At 42.3% G+C, this 24,472-nt stretch overlaps 1 protein-coding gene across 2 annotated transcripts; it reads right to left on the reverse strand.

Annotated features, from left to right (window-relative positions):
• Window positions 1-4,695: 4,695 nt before the first annotated feature.
• On the reverse strand, window positions 4,696-24,106 carry gins4 (GINS complex subunit 4 (Sld5 homolog)). 2 transcript variants are annotated; one of them, XR_013817299.1, is made up of 8 exons: window positions 23,798-24,106; window positions 23,493-23,579; window positions 16,260-16,373; window positions 12,300-12,397; window positions 10,382-10,470; window positions 8,675-8,765; window positions 5,812-6,136; window positions 4,696-5,266 (listed from the first exon to the last, which is right to left on the reverse strand). XR_013817299.1 is itself a non-coding variant. In XM_079826845.1 (7 exons), exons 1-7 carry the CDS (start codon window positions 23,882-23,884, stop codon window positions 6,040-6,042), a joined length of 663 nt encoding a protein of 220 aa, XP_079682971.1. In that variant the 5' UTR covers window positions 23,885-24,090; the 3' UTR covers window positions 4,707-6,039. The 2 variants fall into 2 exon arrangements, 1 of the variants encoding a protein (XP_079682971.1); XM_079826845.1 differs by having other exon boundaries at window positions 4,707-6,136; window positions 23,798-24,090.
• Between the last annotated feature and the right edge of the window lie 366 nt (window positions 24,107-24,472).

Genomic DNA, 24,472 nt, shown 5'->3' on the forward strand with positions numbered 1-24,472 from the left:
TGGTGGATAGTGTGCATACTAAAGGGGTTAAGTTAGAGGGGAACAGTGTTCATTCAGCAGTCTGACTGCCTGGGGATAAAGGCTATTAGCCATTCTGGTGGTCCGGACTTAAAGAGACCTGTACCTCCTCCCTGATGGTAGCAGACGGAACTAGCTGTTTGCTGGATGGAACCTGTCTCTCATGATGTTGTGTGTCCTACGTAGACAGCGGGAGGTGTACACTGTTGAAATCTCCAGGAGGACAGTCCCAATGATTTTGCCAGCAGTTTTTACCACCCTCTGAATCCTTTGCCGTTCGGCTGTAGTGCAGCTGGAGAACCAAACTAACAGCCCATAAGTCAGTACACTTTGGATTGCACAGTTGTAAAAGTTTCTCATGAGCCTCTGTGGCAGTTTCACTCTTTTCAGCCTCCTCAGGTAAAAGAGCCGCTGCTGGGCTTTCCCTACCGCTGAAGTGATGTTCTCACATCTCACATTTCTGACTTAACATCACACAATTCTGTCTTTATATCACACAATTCTTACTTTATATCACACTTATTCTGTGTCAGGAACAAGCTTCCATAGAACGCTTTTTGGTTCTGTGTGACTTCTGAAAAATGGCTATGTGGCCGCACCTTTCCACACCGTGCTGTCACTCTATACCAGTAACAACCAGCGACACTGCACTATGAGGGTTGACTGCATGATTGCATGTGAACTATCAAGTTTACATGCTTTATTAGTTTCTTGGCCACATTTCCACGAAGTGAATCATGACTAGATGCTAGATGTGGCTCTAGTCTGTGTATGAGGCTTTGCTGAATCACACATTTCATAATATTGAACCAACAATACAAATATTTTGAATACTGATTCAGGCCGTCATGTTTCAACATGTAAGGCCACTACACCTCACCGCAGGTGTATAATTCATACAGCCAGTGGAACGATCACGTACACGGGACGAGTCACGCTGAAGAGAGTCAGCACAGGATATGGAGCAACAGGTGTATTGCTCAAGGTGGAATAAGAGGGGTCAAACAGGGTGAGGTTAGGCAATTGTCATCTGCCAGAGCCGGGTCACACGGTGGGTTTTATATTACCACAATGACTGCTTTCATTAAACCAGACATTGTTGATTTCCACAGAACATAACCTCATCAACCCTCAAATAAAAAAAGTAAATAATAAAGGCAAAAACTGTGGTTTGTATACAGTATGTTATAATCGATTAACATTTATAGGTCAAGCTACAATCACATTATCAAGGTTTATAACTCTGAATTTGCAAAAACGTACATGATTTTTAAACCCTGTAAATAATATTTTTGAACCTTTAGACAATGTATGATATAGTGAGAATAGAGCGCAAACTCGAGGGAAAAAACAGCTAAATTTTTTTCAGAGGCTCAAACGGTGCAGATGCTGATATGTATATAGCCAAAAAGAAAGATAACATATGAGTTCTTTATAACAGTATGACAGACTACAAATGCATATATATATCAGTTGCCACTAATATATTTCCCAATAATATGTAATGCTTAGTTTTATTCTTCTAAGATCAATATAATCCGAAATTATTTCACTTCAAAGATCAGCAAATACTGACCTGAATTATAACAAAAGGCCTGTTTACTAGCTGAAAAAGTCTAAATTATCAATCAGATGAAAGAAGGCAGGTTTCTGATAATTTAGATAACTTTGTATTAAATATGATTAAGCAGGCTCTATAAGGGTTAAAGATAAATTGTTGCTTTAATCATCATGAAACTAAACCTTTAAAGTGCATGCTAGTACACACAAAAAAATTACTTGTTGAATTTACTTAAAAAAGCAGTGTCAAGTGGTTCCACACAACTATATTGAGTAATGTTTACAAATAACAGTTTAGTTATATGAACAAAAGTAATTCAAGTAAAGCTGACAAAATGTATTTGAGTAAATACAAACCATTTGAATTTGTCACTGTTACATATTATTTCTAGTGCAGTTTACTTAATGTTATGTTAAATTTAAAAAAGTTTATTATGTAAGGTGAACACATTTACCGTTTTAATTAACCTTATTAAAAATTGCTCTACAAGTGTAAGTGGAAAACTATTAAATAACAATAAGGGTATTTTTAGAAACAAAATGCAAAAATAACTCATTGGACTAACTCAATTTAATTGAGGGCAGGAATTCCAGTCTAAAACACATGGGCACCAAAAAAATTACAGAAACTCCTAAATGTCCAACATAACTGAACATTAAACACTACATTAAACAAACATCTTTCCCTTTACTGAAAAACACATCAAATAACACTTTAATCCCTAAATTTACTCTCCTAATGCAGTCCCTTGCAAAGCATACTGGGAACTACTGATCCACTGCCCAGTTTGTTCGTTTCACTCAGTTCATTTCGTGTTCGTTTCAGGTTAAGTTGACCGAACAAACACTTATAAAGTAAAGCTGTCAATAATACTCATTTTTAGTAAAAACAACTCGGTAACTTTAAGTTCACATAGTTACATGAGTTTTTAAGTAATGTGAAAAAAGATGATTTGAGTTCAACTAACAACAGTGAAAGTTTTTTTGTTTTTTGAGTGTAAAGGCACTTAGAATGAAAGTAGCCTACAATAAACATTACTATGCAGTTTTCAAAGTTTTGACATTCTTTGAATATATAAGTAATACATTCAAAGAATTTAGGCATGAGAATAGTGCAGGGTCCCTACACACTTTTCCAGACTCAAATTTGCAAACCTTTCTGTAGATTTTCAGAACATGTTTAACATAAATGGATCATACAGCATTATTTTCAGCTTTATATTTGGTAAATAACATATTGACAACATACAGAGCCCCTAAAATAAAACATAAAAATATACAGACTTTTGCATGAACACGAGAAACTTTTTCGTGCACACAAAAAACGATTCACATGCGCAGTAACCTATTTCCTTTGTGCATCACTGCCATCTTCCTATAAAGAAAAAGAGAGCATGGATGCACATGAATGAATAGAGATCTATTTGCACAAAATTGGGATTTCCTTAGAGTAGTACCTCTAAAATCAGGGCCTAATGTCAAATTTAACACATCCTCTGTGTTGGCCGTCACACAAAAAGTACTCATAGCACAATATGGCTGTGTGCATTGTCCTATTAGCCAAGTTCAAGGGTCTATAAAAAAAGACTGGTACTGTAATAAAACAAAAGTGTTCAAAATGTGGCTTTTGTTCGGGCAGTAAGTCATATTTCAAGGCCTTAAGTCTGCTTTAAAGGGGTGGTAAAACACATTCTTTCAAAGGCTTGATTGTGTTTGTGGGGTAAACAGTAAAGAATAATTTACCCTAATTCCAAGTTCGCTGTTGAGATTTAAAAAAGTTTGTAACGTTAGGTGTTTGTCGGGTAACGATGAATGATCATTTAGCAAACTGGTTTGCAGAGCCAAACAGCGTTGTCATTTGTTTACTATCTTGCTACAATGTACAATTAACAATACGAACTATTACAGGAAAACACATCGACGAAAAACAAATCATACTTACAGGTTGTGGCCCGTAAACAGCTTCTGTTTTTAAATCCATTTTTCAGGACAAGCCGTTGTGCGAATCCTGCATTGAACTAGCGAAGATTGTGGAAGCTTTCCTCCGTGAAATGTGCAGCGGGAGCCACGCGCGCCCGTCGTGCATTCACTCTGGCAGTGTGAGTCTCGCACAGCTGAACCGCAGCTCGTGTATTGCAAATACAGACGAATATTTTCCATTATGTCACATTTTCCGGTCTTCTCCTCCGACCCCTGTCTGTCTGGTGCTTTGATTTATGATGGGCAGCATATATTTGCTGCAAATGCGACCTGTTCCCCTCTGTCTCATACACACATACATTTAACATGTATGTTAAACGCACTGCAACGCACCCCCCCCCCTTATTTAATATTCTCGGAGGAGGGGTTTATGTAAATATTGGGACTGGTGATGTCAACAACCCTGGAGGAATGTCTGTAGTCTCTACTGGCCGTTTGCTGTAGTCCTTAGTAATTGATTTCTTTAAAAGCAAATATCTTCCTTTGCTTTAAACTTTGAACATTGTAACTTTGCAGATGTTGTTTATGCTCAAACAGCAACATTACAAACTAGCTAAAGTTAGAAAAGTAAAATCGTGTTTTACCACCCCTGTAAGACATTTGTCTTTGGCGATCAAGAAACCACACCGTGAAATAGGTTGATGGAGCAATAGGTGACTCAATGTGCATTGTCCTTGAAGTTTAATGGTTTCTCGCGCACACACGAAAGTCTGTATATTTTCATTTCATTTTCATATTTGCAAAGGTCCCTTTGGAGGCTCTGTAATATGGTGCTAAGAATATTGTGAGCACCCAAAACGCTTATAACCTGGATTTTTGCATAATGAAAAAGTGCACCTTGAATTAATTCAGCTGTGTTTGACAAGAACTAAAGAATCACTAAACAGCTGCCATGAAAAAACTTCTTTCATAATACATTTCTTTTCATTAAATTCTCAATTTTATATTATAGAAAACTAAATAGGGGCAATCGTCTAGAAATGCAAATATTATTCCATACTCTGCTTTCTTTTTTCCAGACCTAGAAATTACTCAAATCAAATCCCATACTTTCCCAAACTCTGTATCACAAAAACAGAATTTTACTGAATAACTCCAAGTATGTCGCTGTAAACTGAGGAAGGATTCAAAATGATTCTGTGGTTTTTGACATTTTAATATGCCATAAATATTGTTTACAGATAGTCATAAGTCACAGCTGATAGCAGTAATATGATTCCGAAACATGCAGAAGACACAAAATAAAAGCTATTATGGACCAATATAGAAACATAAATAATGCAATTTTATTCTAGCACTCCAGCAAAACCCCAGTGATCATTTAAATGACCATATACAGAACATCCAAACCAACAACTTCCCACTTACAGAGAAAACCAGTTTCCACTTCAAGAGCGTCAGGTTGTTAAATGATGAAATATTGCAGAGGTTGCAATAACCCAAGTTCAATCAGAGTGTCTTAGGCCAAGAGTATACACACACGACTGTGTTTTGAACATGTGCATTTGTCACAATACATTGAAGAACGTTTGTTCTTACAGATAATAATCCATATTGCTTTTAAGGCAGTTACATGATAGCCATTTTAATAGAACACGCCGAATTTTTGGGACTTTAGCTTATTCACCGTATCCCCCAGAGTTAGATGAATCCATACATACCATTCTCCTCTCCGTGCATGCCATAACTCTGTCTGACGCACCCACCCCTAGCCTAGCTTAATATAGTAATATTGTATAGTTACATCGTGTACTAAGGCAGACGGAAAATGAAAAGTTGCGATTTTCTAGACCAAAATGGTTAGGAACTATACTCTCATTCCTGCGTAAAGATAAAGGAACTTTGTGCCGTACCGGTGCAATGATATTACACAGCGCCTGAAAATAATCTAACTTCCGTCAACATAACCAATGTGACAACCTGCTTGCACAGAAAGCGTGCTGAGGACTATTTTCAGGTGCTGTGTAATATCATTGCACCACTGCACCCATGGTATGGCTCAAAGTTCCTTGATTATTACGCAGGAATGAGAGTATAGTTCCTAGCCATATCGCTCTAGAAAATCACAACTTTTCATTTTCCGTCGGTCTTAGTACACGATGTAACTATACACATCACACAACATGTAAATAGGAAAATGTTGCCGTTATTTTGTCACTTATTGAGCAGGAGGCCAGCTGGAGCCGTTTACCTCCAGTCTTTGTGCTAAGCTAGGCTAGCGGTGGGTGCGTCAGACAGAATTATGGCACGCACAGAGATGAGAATGGTATGAATGGACTTATCTAACTCTGGGGGATACGGTGAATAAGCTAAAGTCCCAAAAATTTGGTGTGTTCCTTTAAACGATAAATGCTTTTGGGTTCAGGCACAGGGCCATGCACAGGATCTGTGTGGTGCAGACGGACGTTCACAGCCGGGAATCATCCATGCAAGGCTGGAGTTCACCGATGACCTTCATTCTGTTCCTGAGGCTCTCCAGGGTTAAATAAGTTGCACTGCACCGCTGGCCACTAGAGGCGCTATAGTACGGTAACGCATCAGGTGCTGCGAACCTTCATCCAAGTCCACGACGTACTCCCTGAGAGAGACAACAGCAAAGAAATACTGCTCAACAATACTTTTATGAGTTTACTTATGCTTTATGATCTTAACCAGCTCATTAAAATGAAAATGCTGCCCCCTATAGGAGACTGTGCAATGTTAATAAGAAAACCCTCTTATCAAGGGTTTTCAAAGCCATTTTATTCATTATAATTCAGTTCTGTTTGGTTATAAGACAAAAGCTCTGTTCCAAAAACTTTTTACTGTTGCACAAAATCCACTCATTTCAATCGGAATCCATGCAACTGGGAGTTTTATGTGAGGACGAATGATTTCCACATGCAGATTTCTCAAGCTCAAGATGGTTATGCAAAATAAAACTGCTTGGGTCTGTGTGATTTGTCTGAGCTGAGCTTCATACATTGCTACTGACAATAGATAATAGACCTTTATAAGTTAATGCAACCACAACTTAACTAGGCTGAAACCATATTACTGGATTATCAGATTAGTGATCTATCAATATGGTTTGTATCAATATGGTAAATGTTACCTTTGGCCCCGAAATATCTTCAATCTTGAAATATCATAGCTGTCAGATGAAAACCTTATATGTCCTAAAATGGCTAATTTCTAGGAAATTAAATAAACTATTTTTTAAAGGTGCAGTTTGAAAATTTAGCGACATCTATCGGTGAGGTTATGAATTGCATCTTCCCACCGCTCCCTTTCGAAGCACAGAGAAGCTACGGTGGTCGACACAGGACAAAGATGTGGTCGTCTGAGACAGCAGAGAGTAGCTCTGTGGAGATGTTTGTCCGTTTAGGGATACTGTAGAAACATGACTGCAGCTTCACTGTAAGGGGACCGGCGGTGTGTGTAGATAGAAATGGCTCATTCTAAGGTAACAAAAACACAACGGTTCGCACACCACTGAAAACATAGTTATGTATATTATACTGCATTTATGTCAATAGATCCTCATAAATATTACACACTGCACCTTCAAATAATTAAACACAGTTTAATAAAAATTGGTATTGTGGCTTTATATGGTCAGGCATTTGCATGTATCATTATATTAACATTTTACAGGAATCAAGCTCAAATGGAGTTAACATGCGAATAACTTGCGTTTTTTTCAGTCATTAAACAGTAAGTGCATCGCATTACATTTTCATCAAATTGTAGGTTTTACAGTTTTACTGTCATTTGGCCAAAATCTCGTTATAAAAGACGACTAGATGGCAAATGCTAGGTTTAGACGCTGTTCTCTGCTTCTCAAATACACAAAACATTAGCCTTTATATATAGTGTTTCTTGTGTTAAGTATTCAAACATCAGCTGTTTAATTTGAATAAATGCATTGCAAACAAGCAGAGATGTTGCAAACTGCATGCTTCACGATAGAGGCGGGGCAGAGTTATGAGGTTTGACTGACAGTTTGAGGAGCCAATGTTGCAGATACAGTCAAGTCACCTTCATTTATATAGCGCTTTTTACAATACAGATTGGCCTGAGAACGCAAACTTTGAGATAAAACAATACCGTCATCATACGTGAATCTGTGAAAACGGTGACGGCATAGATACGAGATTTACTAGGTTTAGTCATAAGCTCTTTTTAATGCATTTCATTGGTTAAAAAGTTGCGAAACCCACAGACATACATAAAAGGTGACCAATAGTAATGAAAAATAGTTATGAACAAAATTAAAAAGACAAAATATGGAGATATAGGTTTTCCGTCCGATAGCAATAATATTTGGGTTACACCCTTGATGCAACTGGAAATGAAACCTCATGGACTCATTTGGCGAAATCAAGGGTGACAACCTCGCAAAATACACCAAACTCATCACTGGCTTCTGATAACGGCCGTACGCGAGTCTAGTTCCTGCAGAAGAGTGACCTCTGACCAGACACATGATGTAGGATGTGGAGTGACCTCTGACCCGACGCATGACATAGGATATAAGAGTAGCGCAAGCTCAGGTGAGAGTCGCTGCCTCTCGTGGTTCAAACAACAAACTCAAGCTCCTCCCACATTTCTCTTTAAAACTTCTCCTTTTAGACTTCCAATTCGTGACTGGTGTTTTGTTCTGCTCTATCCTCTGTGCTTCCTCAATACATCATGTGTCGGGTCAGAGGTCACTCTTCTGCCGGAACTAGAACTGTGTACGGCCGTTACCGGAAGCCAGTGTTTATAGTTTATAAAGTTATAAATATGGACATTTTTCTTCGCTTCAGAGGCCTTTATTAACCCCTGGAGTCCTATGAATTACTTTTATGATGGATGGATGCACTTTTTTTATGCTTGAAAATCTCAGTTACCATTCATTCCCATTATAAAGCTGGGAAAAGCCAGGATTATATATCTCAGATTGTGTTATGCTGAAAGAAGAAAGTCATATACACCTAGGATGGCTTGAGGGTGAGTAAATCATGGGATAAATAAGCCTTCAAAAGCATAATTTTGTTGTCTTGTTTTGGAACAGCCTTTGCATCGAGAGAGTTTCTAACATACCATAAGCGTGCGAGTGCTTTGAGCTGAATGAAAGTGCTGGTATTGATACCTCTGCTCATCTGTCTCAGGCTCCACCAGGATATTCTCCTGCCTCTCTTTTACTCTCAGGAACACGAACGAGTCCAGACACGGCTCAGGAACTTCACTCAAACAAACAGACGCACCAATGAATCAATTACTGAAGACATCATGTGAGTTCAAACATATGGATTAGGGCTGGGCGATTTTTCCCCCTAAAAAAATCTGCGATTTTTTTTATAAAAAACTCGATTTACGATTCGATTCGATTTTTTTTCCCCGCCCCCCATTTAAAACAAAATAATTGCAAACTGTACATATATTTTAAAAATATATATTTATTATATTTAATTAAAGTGCATCAATATAAAATTGCAACGGCAAACCCTTTATCTAACTGAAAAGTCACTGTGCAGTGTGCAACAAAGATTGTTAAACATCCAAATTATTTATACTGTATTTGGGTTGAGCTAATAAACAACAAAAAATCCTGAGGTAACTCTTAGTTAATTGAACATGTAAACAGTAACACCATTCGCCATAAAAAATGTAATTGCATTTTAAACATTCTTTGCAAGGAAAATGAGCCTATCAACAACAGCAGGCTTGAGGCAAGCTCGGTTGTTGAAGAGTTGTTTGCTTTGCAAACGGGGTGCTAGCACTAACGCCACTAGAGTGGTTTTCTTTTCGAAGAAGGCAACACTTCTCCCACTCAGCCGCATGTCTTCGCTTTAAATGCTGAAACAGATTTGTCGTACTGCTGCCAGAAACAACAGCCTTAAGACATAGTTTGCATCGAGGTGTTGTCTGTTCCTCATCAGATGCCGTAAATCCAAACCAATTCCACACGACTAAAGTCGAAGAACATTTTTTTGGAAGGAGCTGCTCTCTTTCGCCGGCTGTTTCTGCCATATTGTTTGTGTATCCATGCGCTGCCCTCGGGAGAGGGGAGGGGCAGAGGGCTGCGCCGCCCGTTGAGTGTGCTACGGAAACCCTGAAGGAAGATTTGGCGAATGCAAAATGTATGTATTGCGCTATACTGCAGAGGGGGAGAAAAAAAATCTAAAAAATCGATTTTTGGAAAATATGAATCGATTTGACCTACCAACTCGATTTTTACATCAAATCGATTTTTTTCCCAGCCCTAATATGGATATACAACACTGCATAATTACTCCAATTCATAATACAGATTACGATTACAGCTTACGCTATTAACTAACTCGAGAAGTGGAGATCACAGCATTCCATTCAGATCTAGCTTGAAAAATGTACACTACTGTTCAAAAGTTTGCGGTTGGTGAGATTTTTAAATAAGTCATCTCTTCTGCTCACCAAGGCTGCATTTATATGATCAAAATAAAGTAAAAACAGTAATACTGTGAAATATTATTACAATTTAAAAAACATTAAAAAAAAAAAAAATCACATGATCCTGCTCAAGAAACATTTCTGATTATTATCAATGTTGGAAACAGTTGAGCTGCTTCATATTTTGTGATATGATAAAAAGCTCAAAAGAACAGCATTTATATTGATGTTGCGCCAACATCTCTTATAATTTCTTGATGATCACGTTATTTTACACATGTATATGATTACATATGATATCGCTTTTTCTCGCCTGTGTTTTGATCAGGAGATTCTGTACTCTTTCAGAAGATGTGTAATGGCGCCCCGTACCGTACAACAGTGAAAATACCCAGTGTCTATGATGAATCAATGAACTGTTTCTCACCGGCCTTCAGCATGTCAATGCTCTGCAGGTTTGGAGGCATGTGTTTCAGAGCCACGGCTCGCAGGTAAACCTCTGTGTTGGCCAGATACCTAAACAAACAACACAGAAGTTCTGTGAATTATAAGACAAAAAGACTAACACACAACATGCTGCTCCAAACAGCCATTTTTGTAGAAATTTAAGGGGGTGGTTGATTATGATTTGACTTTCTTTTACTTTAGTTAGTGTGTAATGTTGCTGTTTGAGCATAAACAATATCTGCAAAGTTAAGTTCAAAGCAAAGTGAGATATTTTCTTTAAAAAAAATCATTTTTTAAAGTCCTCATGAAAAAAAAAAAAAATTTTTTTTTAGATCTTATTTACTATGTTAGCACACATTACAGGTCTTATGCTGCTGCTAGAAGTTGAACTGATACGCGTCTAGTCACGTCACATTAATGAGCGTTAAAACGGCATTTATCGTTTGAATTTCGTGATAAAATGGACTGAATACTCAATATGTTCGTGTGGGAACTTGGATTGAAGTGTGTTCCGCGCTTTAAACAAGCCGAATGTGAAATGTTAAAAATTGGATTCATAACCATTCGGTACACGCGCGCACCGTACCGAAAGCCCTGTACCGAAACGGTTCAATACGAATACGTGTACGTTACACCACTAGCATTTTGGGATACCACATCAAAAAATGCTTAAATGGAAACGCCAAGATGCGCATAAATTCTAAAAATGCGCATTAAAAACGTATGCGCTCGTTTGAGTCGGATAAATGTTCCATCCGATAAGAAAACATGCGCATAAACTACGATGGAAACGCATTTACCGAATAAATTCCTTGATGCGCATAAAGAAAATCATGTGACTTTCGCGATGTAACAGCCTAACTGTACTAACCAGCAGAAAAATCTTGTTTGAAAAGCATCTGAAATGCTGTTTTGGTCATTCAGAAGTCTGTTGTCAAAGATGCTCGGTATATTTCCCTCCTAGAACTGTCTTACATGACTGTGTTCCCAAACAGCACATCTGCCTCCGAAAGCATGAAAACAAGTTTATTGAGACGGAAATAATTTATTATATACGAAAATGATTATATATGGTGGCTTCTCCTATGTTTCTTAGTGATTTTTTAGCGGTAGTTTATCAGGAAGTGACGATTATGTTCTCTTCGACTCACTGGATGGAATCGGTGCTTTATTTGAAAATGTTTTATGCGATATTGCATTTTTAAGCAAAAATTATATTCGCAACTTTGGATGGAAACATAGCTAATGAGCTTCTTCACGGCTTAGTGACATCACTAACCCTAAAATTTACATAAACCCCAGGAACATGCAACAAAGGGCATATTGAGAAGAGGAAGAGTTGTTGTAGTCGAGCACATTTGGGAGTCGCTCAAGTTGTCATCTCTCTTTCACATTTATTGTAATACAGTACGAACACAAATGCAATAGCATGTCAAAGCAAGATGACAACATAAGTTATAACCGTAATTAAACTAAACTATCCCTGTTCTCTCTTCATGCAGAAGATATTCTCCTACAACAGTTCCCACACCAGCGATTTATAGATTATCTATTAACAGTTTCTGACATTTTAAGTGCATGTGGGCGTGAGGTAATCGGAGCTGATAACATTAGCTCATGAAGCTCCGCCCTCTTCTTGAAAGGGGGACGGAGCACCAGCTCATTTGCATTTAAAGGGACACACACAAAAATGGCACTTTTTGCTCACCCTCAAAAAGTGACAATTTTAACATGCTATAAAAATTAGTATGTGGGGTATTTTGAGCTAAAACTTCACATACACACTCATAGGCACATCAGAGACTTATTTATTCCATTAACAGCATCTGTTTGTGATAAACCACAAGGTCTGCCTACAGGTTGATATGGAAAATAGAAAGGATTGAGAATGAACTCACTCTTTAGCGAAGGCAAACTCTTCAGGCGAGAGAAACGAGGGATCTCCATCCGCACGGGACTTTTCTTTCTCCAAGACATGAGGGAAAAACTTCTCTATCTGCAGATGAGACAACAATCATGTATATACAAGTACTTACCTAGAAAACATGCCTGCAGTGTATTTTACCTTTTTTAAGTCTAACCTTAGGGCCCTATGATTTCCATGATGTGGAAAACACGAACTGATGCCTTCATTTGATTACCACCGTTTATGTCAAGAAAATTAAACGGACAACACAGAATTTCTGAAAAAATAAAACATTTCATAGTTCCCAGTTATTGTAAAAGAAATTAATAAATGAAAGTTTTATGAATTCAGCAGATAAGTATTATTTAATTTAACCATTAAAATGGAGTGCTAAAAAAAATAAAAGCAGAAAACGGAATTTGTGGGGAAAAAAATAAGGGGCCCTTTAAAATGTGCAAATTCATGTCCACATTAAGTGCTTGATCAAAGTACACAGAATGCTAAAGATCCTTTCTGGAGTAGAAATACATCCTAAAACCATCTATAATCACAGACAGGTATTTCTGGGCAAAGTGCAGCTCCTTTCTCTTTGAATGGGGAAACATCAAATTCTCCAAAGCCTTTCACCGAGCTCAAGATTAAAATTTTAAATCACCAATGAAATGAACAAAAAAATTTCAGGCTGGACCAGCCAATGAGCATGTGCGGTCCTAAGCACGCGTCTCAACCATAGACTGTAAAAAAAAGTAATGGTCGTTCCCCATTACGACATACGGAGCCCGAGTCTGTGCAGCAGTGAGCATGAAGTGGAGCCACGGCATCAAGGTCCTGCCCATATTCCTGCTCCCGTTGACTCAATCGCAAGGACAGCTGTAAATCATGACGTTACACACAGTTTTATAGTATTAAATAACTGACTAAAACCAAATGTATTGGGAAAACGAACTCTTGGAACATACATCTGCCTGATACATCTGCGGCAGTACGTTTTGGGAGTTCATTTTTAGTCCATCTCTGCAAAACGGACTTCCGAATGGACTAAAATGAACTCCCAAAACGTACTGCCAGATTCTGGAAGATGAATTCTTCAAACAGTGGTACTAGAGGATGTGGTGCTGGTCCTTCAAGAGTCACTCTCAACCCATCTGTCCATAAAGCCTATAAAAAAACCTTCTTCATGTATTTTACAACACTTCAGCTTGTGATTCTTATCTAGTGGGGGTCATTTTTTAGGATTCTTTACCTAACTGAAGTCTCTGAGATCCTGACACCTTGCACTTCTGGAGACTCCAGGTAGGTTGCAGCTTTGGAAAATGGTGGCACTGGAGACTAAAGGGTTCCTGATGGTTTCACCCTTAATTCTTCACCTTAATTCTTCACTCTTTTGCAGTTAACAGGTGTCTTTTCTTCACCACCTGTTTTTGTCAGATCCTGCTGACCCAACGAGCATTTCACTGTCCAATGGTCATGCCTTTACTGCAATGTCTAGTATTGCATTAGTATTGCATCCTTCTCATGGGCATTTAATAATTTTTGACTTTTCAGTCTGAGTTAAATCTCTTTTTTGGCTCAATTTATCTGTAAAAGAAAACATGCCTAATAATTCTGCACACCTGAATATAAGGTGATTTTCATTTCCAGCCTTCATGAACAATTATATATCACTTATACATTATTAAATACTAAATTAATAGTAGTTATTAGGATTACTGTGGTTTGGAATTGGTCAAATGTGCCTGGAAAAAAAATATGATCAGAAAATCAACGTGCCTAATAATTCTGCACTCCCTGTATTTAGTTCAAATTCAGAGGAACAGTTCATGTTCAGAAGAAGCATTCATGTTGAAGAACTGTTAATAACAAAGATTGAGAAGATTGGATCAGTTGTGCTACTTTTTTTTTGAATACTTGATGTGGCCCAGCCTGACCCAGAGTCTACCTCCAGCGGCCCCCAGATAAAATGAGTTTGAGACCCCTGACCTAAAATGACTGAAGTGAGCTTTGGAAAGTGTAATTGAATTTTCTTGTTTGGCTCGCGGCTCATTCGATTACATGGAGAGGGCGTGGTTTATGACCTATACTACAGCCAGCCACCCGGGGACGATGTGAATGCTTTGGCTTCAATTTTCTTGGTCTCAACCAAGCATGCCAAGCAAGTCCTGAAAAGTGAAGCCAAAGCGTCTTGATCTGGATTTTCGGAAGGAGATTGGAGATGTTGATTTCACACTGACATAATAGGTGTGTTCGACATCGGCTGCGGCTGGATGCAACCAATCGATCGGCGAGAGTGTCCGTGTGCAGGCGGGGAGGGGCTGAAAACGGAGATGTGAAGTCGGACACTGCGTCCAGTAGTGACGCTCGCGCTGTTTGCATACTTTATCACAGCTGAAGTTAAATAAATGTACTGCTTAATATGTCTGTTTGTACAAAAATAAAGTTCAATATAATGCTGCATTCACACCAAACGCGAATAGAGCGTCAAAATCTTGTCTACCGCGTCTAGTTGAAGCGGAATAGACGCGCGTTCAAAGCGCTCCAGGAGAAATAGGTCATAAAATACCACTCTGCCTCTTTTCATTTTCATTAAAAATATATATTAAACATTAATAGCCACACAAATGTGGTCCAGGCAACTCTTCACTGCATGTATAGTTAAATATCCTTAAAAAATTAAGTTATGAAACTTCTCTTTGCCCTCAGTCAAAACGATTTGGCAGACAACAAATGATAGATTCATGACACCAAAGATCGGCCGTTAGATCCACACAAGACGAACCACTACAGGACATCAGAGCCAGCGGCAAACGTCAGGCGACTGGCCGAGGAAGGGCTGCTCTCGCCGGGTTAATGAGCGCAGAGTGCCCATTGATCGCCTGAATCTCACAACTCCAAAAACACAAGATTATTTTTTTATAATAGGCGCTCTCTTCATAAATAAACAACAGATTTGAGCTTTAAACAACTACATTCCCACCTGAAAAAGTCTTAAAACTACATTTTGTGACACAATAGTAGTATTTTTAAATTATGCAGGGTTTCTCATCGCGTCACTTTCCCACGTGACCGCAGCAAGCAGGCTCCTGATTGGTTAACTCCAGATTTTTCTACTCGGGCGTCAGAAGCGAATTCGCTTCAAACGCGTGAATGCACAAAAAGCACCACTCGCGCATAACGCGCTTATCGCGCAAGACGCTCAATTCGCGCGAATGAGGCGGAATCGCGTCCATCGCGTCGCACGAAACGTGTCTATTGCGCCGCAGGACCGCCAATTTATTAAAAACAGATTTGCGAGCAATAGTGGAACTGAAGGTGTCCGAATAAACACAGTCACGTGGCGTCGAGCGCCGTCTCAAGTCGGACAAAATTTCTAACTGGAATGCACTGCTTCAGCCGCTTTATGAAGTGTTGTTCTGCAGTAAACTGTATTAACAGATTCTGCAGGAGTGTGGACGTGGTCCTGATACTGCGGCTCCACTTCATGCTCACTACTGCACAGACTCAGGTTCCAAGATGTCAGCGCCATATTGGGACACTGGCAACTTCACTTACTACAATGGAAGAGAGTGAAGGTGCATTATCCATCTTTTTTTCCAGTCTATGGTCTCAACACTGTTTCTACAGCAAGCCGGAACTCCTAACGGCTGCTGCAGTGACATGATGAATTTATCAATCAGCGATTGCTATTTTACTTAGAAGGCAGGACTTATTCCGCCATATTGCGTGTTGCACTTCATAGTAATATATATATTTAAAGTCTTTGTTTCTGGGCTGGTAACTGAAAGGTTCTAGGCTCAAACCCAACAATTCATGAACTATCACTACTGTGCGCTCGAGCAAGACACATATCCTCAAGCTACTCCAGAAGAAACTGTCTGTATAATATGTGTACTGTAAATCAATTTGAATAATTGCATCAGCTAAATGACTGACTCTGAAGTCATTTCCAGGATACCTTCTGGAGCCTTGAGCGGAGGTAGGTGCTCAGAACGAAGCGGATGCGATCAATCTCCATGCGATGGACACTGGCCTTCACATCTCCTTTCCTCACCCTCTGGAGATTTTCCTCCTGCATACACAACGAGAATGACAAATAAACGACAAGAAAGAAGTGCATTGAACAGCTTTTCTAATATTAACGTGGGTCCTAAAGCTCTTGCCTGATCATAACCCTTCTTTGTGAATATCACTTAAAGTGAATATCCAGTGATATTCCTGACCTTTTCTCTTTTGTAATGTCTCTCTTTTCTATCCCTCTCTCCTCCCCCATATTGTGTGGACACACCCCCTACAGCTGATTGGCTAACTCCCTCTCCTCCCCCATCATGAGTGGACACACCCCCTACAGCTGATTGGCTAACTCTCTCTCCTCCCCCATATTGTGTGGACACGCCCCCCTACTGCTGACTGGCTTGCTCTCTCTCCTCCCCCATCATGAGTGGACACACCCCTACAGCTGATTGGCTAACTCTCTCCCCTCCCCCATACTGTGTGGACACACCCCCTACAGCTGATTGGCCAACTCTCTCCTCCCCAATCATGAGTGGACAAACCCCCTACAGCTGATTGGCTAACTCTCCTCCCCATCATGAGTGGACACACCCCCTACAGCTGATTGGCTCACTCTCTCTCCTCCCCCCTCATGAGTGGACACACCCCCTACAGCTGATTGGCTCACTCTCTCCTCCCCCCTCATGAGTGGACACACCCCCTACAGCTGATTGGCTAACCCTCTCTCCTCCCCCATATTGTGTGGACACACCCCCTACTGCTGACTGGCTCACTCTCTCTCCTCCCCCATCATGAGTGGACATACCCCCCCACAGCTGATTGGCTCACTCTCTCCTCCCCCATCATGAGTGGACACACCCCCCACAGCTGATTGGCTCTCTCTCTCCTCCCCCATCATGAGTGGACACACCCCCCACAGCTGATTGGCTCTCTCTCTCCTCCCCCATCATGAGTGGACACACCCTCCCACAGCTGATTGGCTCACTCTCTCCTCCCCCATCATGAGTGGACATACCCCCCACAGCTGATTGGCTCACTCTCTCTCTCTCTCCTCCCCCATCATGAGTGGACACACCCCCCACAGCTGATTGGCTCACTCTCTCCTCCCCCATCATGAGTGGACACACCCCCACAGCTGATTGGCTCACTCTCTCTCTCTCCTCCCCCATCATGAGTGGACACACCCCCCACAGCTGATTGGCTCTCTCTCTCTCTCTCCTCCCCCATCATGAGTGGACACACCCCCCACAGCTGATTGGCTCTCTCTCTCTCTCCTCCCCCATCATTAGTGGACACCCCCCCCCACAGCTGATTGGCTCACTCTCTCTCTCTCCTCCCCCATCATGAGTGGACACACCCCCACAGCTGATTGGCTCACTCTCTCTCTCTCCTCCCCCATCATGAGTGGACACACCCCCCACAGCTGATTGGCTCACTCTCTCTCTCCTCCCCCATCATGAGTGGACACATCCCCCACAGCTGATTGGCTCACTCTCTCTCTCCTCCCCCATCATGAGTGGACACCTCCCACAGCTGATTGGCTCACTCTCTCTCTCCTCCCCCATCATGAGTGGACACACCTCCCACAGCTGATTGGCTCTCTCTCTCCTCCCCCATCATGAGTGGACACACCCCCCACAGCTGATTGGCTCTCTCTCTCCTCCCCCATCATGAGTGGACACACCCCCCCACAGCTGATTGGCTCACTCTCTCCTCCCCCATCATGAGTGGACACACCTCCCACAGCTGATTGGCTCACTCTCTCTCTCCTCCCCCATCATGAGTGGACATACCCCCCACAGCTGATTGGCTCACTCTCTCTCTCCTCCCCCATCATGAGTGGACATACCCCCCACAGCTGATTGGCTCACTCTCTCTCCTCCCCCATCATTAGTGGACACACCCCCCACAGCTGATTGGCTCACTCTAGGTGTGTTCGACATCGGCAGCGGCTGGATGCAACTAATTGGCGAGAGTAGCCGCGTGCAGGAGCTGCAAACAGAGACGTGAAGTCGGACACTTTCTGCTTCCCGCAGTGACGCTCGCGCTGTGTTTGCATACTTTATCAGCTGAAGTGAAATAAATGCAGTGTTTGGCAATACACAGATGTTTCAGAGACATTATTGTCATGTAATACTTTATGCACTGCTTAATACAGCGTGTGTTTGTACAAGAATAAAGTTCAACATATAAGCCTACACTATCAATGAAGTGGGGTCTATGTTTTTAATCAGTTATATTTTGATAAACATGACAATATAACATCGCGACTACATGAAAGGAGGTTTTACTGTTATAAAAAACAGATTTGTGCGCATTAGTGGAGCTGAAGGTTTTAGAATAAACACGAAACACACGTGATCGCTGTCATGCGGTGAATCTGGCCAATGGTGGAACGGCTGTGTCGTCATCAGAGCCGCTGCAGCTGCTCTGGAGAAACTGCACCAGCTGTATTCGCCGGCTGCTCTCGAATCGCTCTCGCGGCACTTTGTTGACATACGTCACTGTCACGTGGCGTCGGCGCTGCCTCAAGTCGGACAAAATTTCTAACCAGCATGCACTGCTTCAAGTTAGCCGCCGATCGGTCTGCGCATCGCTGGGTGAAGTCGAACAAGCCTTCTCTCGCTCCTGCCCCATATTGTGTGGACACGCCCCCCTACTGCTGATTGGCTAACTCTGCTGATTGGCTCCGTCATGAGTGGACACACCCCCCACAGCTGATTGGCTCACTCTCTCTCTCCTCCCCCATCATTAGTGGACACACCCCCCACAGCTGATTGGCTCACTCTCTCTCTCCTCCCCATCATGAGTGGACATACCCCCACAGCTGATTGGCTCACTCTCTCTCTCCTCCCCCATCATGAGTGGACACACCCCCCACAGCTGATTGGCTCACTCTCTCTCTCTCCTCCCCCATCATGAGTGGACACACCCCCACAGCTGATTGGCTCACTCTCTCTCTCCTCCCCCATCATGAGTGGACACACCCCCCACAGCTGATTGGCTCACTCTCTCTCTCTCCTCCCCCATCATGAGTGGACACACCCCCCACAGCTGATTGGCTCTCTCTCTCTCTCTCTCCTCCCCCATCATGAGTGGACACACCCCCCACAGCTGATTGGCTCTCTCTCTCTCCTCCCCCATCATTAGTGGACACCCCCCCCACAGCTGATTGGCTCACTCTCTCTCTCTCCTCCCCCATCATGAGTGGACACCCCCCCACAGCTGATTGGCTCACTCTCTCTCTCTCCTCCCCCATCATGAGTGGACACACCCCCACAGCTGATTGGCTCACTCTCTCTCTCTCCTCCCCCATCATGAGTGGACACACCCCCCACAGCTGATTGGCTCAATCTCTCTCTCCTCCCCCATCATGAGTGGACACACCCCCCACAGCTGATTGGCTCACTCTCTCTCTCCTCCCCCATCATGAGTGGACACAACCCCCACAGCTGATTGGCTCACTCTCTCTCTCCTCCCCCATCATGAGTGGACACCCCCCCCCCACAGCTGATTGGCTCACTCTCTCTCTCCTCCCCCATCATGAGTGGACACCCCCCCCACAGCTGATTGGCTCACTCTCTCTCTCCTCCCCCATCATGAGTGGACACACCCCCCACAGCTGATTGGCTCACTCTCTCTCTCCTCCCCCATCATTAGTGGACACTAGGGATGCACCGAATATTCGGCCACCGAAAATTTTCGGCCGAAAATGCCCCAAAAGTGCATTTTCGGTTTTCGGCCGAAAGACTTTTATCACCGAAACAACATGGCCGAAATGTTGTGATGACGCAAACAGAAACCGCGACCTGCACGTGCTTGTCTGAAGCAACATGTCTGCGGTGGGGACGTATTTCAGTATATCTAAGAAACACCCACGTCTGCTCCATGCACACGAGAGCTCATGTTCTCGATTAGAAGAGGACCAGACTTCACTGTGAAACCGAACGCAATCTTTAACAGTGGGCATGTTTTAAGCGCGGAACACACTTCAATCTGGCGGCAGCGCGCGCGCGTGAACGCGATCATCTGTGAGCGCGATCGATCATCTCTTCCTTAAGAATAAACATGAATGAACATCTAAGGTGTGTTGAGGATACATTACAACTTACTGTCACGTATCATATGTGGTGTAATCGCTCAGTCAGTGTTTCAACGGCAGAAAGACCTCTATATAACTGCTGTAAACTAAACGGTCATGTAGCATCACATTTACCTCAGGCACCTCAGTGTCCTCAGCTGTTAGTTAAAGAAAAATCAACTCTTTCACTAAATATATGACCTATATTAGCCGTTATATTCATTATATTCTACTTAACCTGTTAATGATATCTTGATTATTTCATTTATGTTTAAATAAAATGACAGACACTGTGTTTAAATGATTCTATTTCAACAACGAATTGGATAAAAAACTATTTTATAATTAGATTTAGAAGTTATTGCAAAAACTGCCTTATGTGAAGTGTACATGTTTGTGTACTATGTTATTTGAGTGTTGATTATTAGACCTAAAAATACACAGCAAATGAATTTAGGCTAATAGTTTGGGCTCTGTTTTTAACCTTTAATATTAATGTGCAAGTAAGGGCTCCCTATATAGTTTAGAGCAATATCTTCAATACACTTTTAGTTATAATTTAATTAATTTAAGGACAGATACTTTTTTTTTTTCAGTAAACCAATAAAAATAAATAAAAAGCCATTTTTTAAAACTGCTGTACCGAACCTGTGCACTTGTTCTGAATGCACTTTCTTGTAGTAGTCCTACAGAGAAAATTTTTAAATGCACTAGACCTAAATGCACTTTGTTTTTATGAGAGAACATTTAATTAAAAAACCTTTCTGTAGGCCTGTACATTATTATTTAATGTACAAATGAGTGGGGTCAAGTTAAACATTTTAGTTTGAATTTTATTTTATACTGTGCATTGTTGCAATGTGCTAAATAAATATTGGCATAACTTGTAATTGATTTATTCTTTGAAACTTTAATATTAATGTATGCAATTGCAATGCCTTGATTTTAGTAAAGTTAGTACACAGTCATAGCCATAAATGCAATGGTACTAATAATTGGCATAATTTCTTTCGGTGTTTCGGTTTTCGGCTTTCGGCCTTGGTTTCCTCTTTTTCGGTTTTCGGTTTCGGCCAAGAATTTTCATTTCGGTGCATCCCTAGTGGACACACCCCCACAGCTGATTGGCTCACTCTCTCTCTCCTCCCCCATCATTAGTGGACACCCCCCCCACAGCTGATTGGCTCACTCTCTCTCTCCTCCCCCATCATGAGTGGACACACCCCCCACAGCTGATTGGATCACTCTCTCTCTCCTCCCCCATCATGAGTGGACACACCCCCCACAGCTGATTGGCTCACTCTCTCTCTCCTCCCCCATCCTTAGTGGACACCCCCCCCACAGCTGATTGGATCACTCTCTCTCTCCTCCCCCATCATGAGTGGACACACCCCCCACAGCTGATTGGCTCACTCTCTCTCTCCTCCCCCATCATGAGTGGACATACCCCCCCACAGCTGATTGGCTCACTCTCTCTCTCCTCCCCCATCATGAGTGGACACACCCCACAGCTGATTGGCTCACTCTCTCTCTCCTCCCCCATCATGAGTGGACACACCCCCCACAGCTGATTGGATCACTCTCTCTCTCCTCCCCCATCATGAGTGGACACACCCCCCACAGCTGATTGGCTCACTCTCTCTCTCCTCCCCCATCATGAGTGGACATACCCCCCCACAGCTGATTGGCTCACTCTCTCTCTCCTCCCCCATCATGAGTGGACACACCCCCCACAGCTGATTGGCTCACTCTCTCTCTCCTCCCCCATCATGAGTGGACATACCCCCCCACAGCTGATTGGCTCACTCTCTCTCTCCTCCCCCATCATGAGTGGACACACCCCACAGCTGATTGGCTCACTCTCTCTCTCCTCCCCCATCATGAGTGGACACACCCCCACAGCTGATTGGCTCACTCTCTCTCTCTCCTCCCCCATCATGAGTGGACACACCCCACAGCTGATTGGCTCACTCTCTCTCCTCCCCCATCATGAGTGGACACACCCCCACAGCTGATTGGCTCACTCTCTCTCTCCTCCCCCATCATGAGTGGACACACCCCACAGCTGATTGGCTCACTCTCTCTCTCCTCCCCCATCATGAGTGGACACACCCCCACAGCTGATTGGCTCACTCTCTCCTCCCCCATCATGAGTGGACACACCCCCACAGCTGATTGGCTCACTCTCTCTCTCCTCCCCCATCATGAGTGGACACACCCCACAGCTGATTGGCTCACTCTCTCTCCTCCCCCATCATGAGTGGACACACCCCCACAGCTGATTGGCTCACTCTCTCTCTCCTCCCCCATCATGAGTGGACACACCCCACAGCTGATTGGCTCACTCTCTCTCTCCTCCCCCATCATGAGTGGACACACCCCACAGCTGATTGGCTCACTCTCTCTCTCCTCCCCCATCATGAGTGGACACACCCCCACAGCTGATTGGCTCACTCTCTCCTCCCCCATCATGAGTGGACACACCCCCTACAGCTGATTGGCTCACTCTCTCCTCCCCCATCATGAGTGGACACACCCCACAGCTGATTGGCTAACTCTCTCTCTCCTCCCCCATCATGAGTGGACACACCCCCTACAGCTGATTGGCTCACTCTCTCCTCCCCCATCATGAGTGGACACACCCCACAGCTGATTGGCTAACTCTCTCTCTCCTCCCCCATCATGAGTGGACACACCCCCTGCTGCTGAATGGCTACAAGTTTGTTGTGCTGCTTGATCTGATCCACTGTCAAAAGCAAATTCCAAAAATCGCTTACTGCATCTTTAAATACCATTAAAATTGTACATATGTTTTTATACTTTACATTATACATTTTTCATGTATATCATAATTGTTATTGCACATCCTGTGTTATGTTTTCATGTTTCTTATCTTATTTTGAAAATCTTTTTAAGTGAAGTTACTAAAAGCTAAGAGGAATGTTGTTGTTTTTTAAATGGTTAGTTACCAGTTGTAGCACACATATTCTAAAAGCACACTTTAATCTAAAAGCCTAATATCAAAAATAGGTACATTTTATTTGTCAACTAACTTAATTCAACAATGAATTTCATCAAACACTGAACACAGATCCATACCATGTGTGTGAGCTGCTCCATCACACACTCCACCAACTCGGACTTGGTCTCCAGCAGTTCCGGAGAAAACTTCTCATTAAGCCAAGCCTGAAACAGAGGAGGCATAGAGTCCGATAAAGTCATGGGAGAAGCCCATAGAGAGCCAAAAGAAACGGGACAAAATATTTCAACAAAGTGATTCAGATGTGTGTGTGTGTGTGTGTGTGTGTGTGTGTGTGTGTGTGTGTGTGTGTGTGTGTGTGTGTGTGTGTGTGTGTGTGTGTGTGTGTGTATTGATCATTTGAGCAGGCATAAAGATGTCTGACCTCCTCCAGTTTGGTGATGAGCTCTGCTGGGGTCAGCACATCCTCCTGGCTCTCCTCTCCTCCACTGAGATCACTGGCGTCCGACATTGTGACTGTGACACTGTAACAACACAACACGCCTCGATCAAAAGTGCTGGAGTTCAGTTCTGTCTTCAGAGAATCCGCCCGGCTACTACAACACTCACACAAAAACGCCAAACGAAATCCCAAACGTTCAGCTGTTTACATCCTCATGTGCGATTACTGCGGAAACCAGTTCGGTTCTGATAGGGAATTTCGCGCCAAAAAACAACAAAATGACGCGGTGATGTTGTCACCGCGCCCTCAAGCTGGTTGAAGTAGCGCAAGTCTGCGCAATGCGCACCAAAATAAAGCTGTCGTTTGGTGTCAGATGCTTTTTTTCTAGTTATATCGTATATAGTTAACAATATATAAATATATAATTCTAGTTCTCAATCGAAGAGATTGTGAAAATTCAGATTTTGTGAAATCAGGCAGTACCTTAAAGTGATAGTTCACCCAAAAATACCAATTCTATCATCATTTATTCACAATCAACCTGCATGATTTTTTCTGCTGAAAACAAGACGATACTTTGAAGAATGTGGCTAACAGTTTCTGGCCTCCATTGACTTCTATAGTATGATGGGGACCAGAAACTGTTTGGTCATCCAT

The sequence above is a fragment of the Gobio gobio genome (assembly GCF_949357685.1).
Source record: "Gobio gobio genome assembly, chromosome: 10".
Classification (NCBI taxonomy): domain Eukaryota; kingdom Metazoa; phylum Chordata; class Actinopteri; order Cypriniformes; family Gobionidae; genus Gobio; species Gobio gobio.

Excerpts from the sequence above, each read along its gene's own strand:
- gins4 (XM_079826845.1), bottom strand. The coding sequence starts at position 23,884 with ATGTCGGACGCCAGTGATCTCAGTGGAGGAGAGGAGAGCCAGGAGGAT. Across the intron at positions 23,580-23,797 it reads TCATCACCAAACTGGAGGAG|GCTTGGCTTAATGAGAAGTT; the intron begins GTCAGACATCTT and ends CCTCTGTTTCAG. Across the intron at positions 8,766-10,381 it reads CATTGACATGCTGAAGGCCG|TTCCTGAGCCGTGTCTGGAC; the intron begins GTGAGAAACAGT and ends GTTTGAGTGAAG.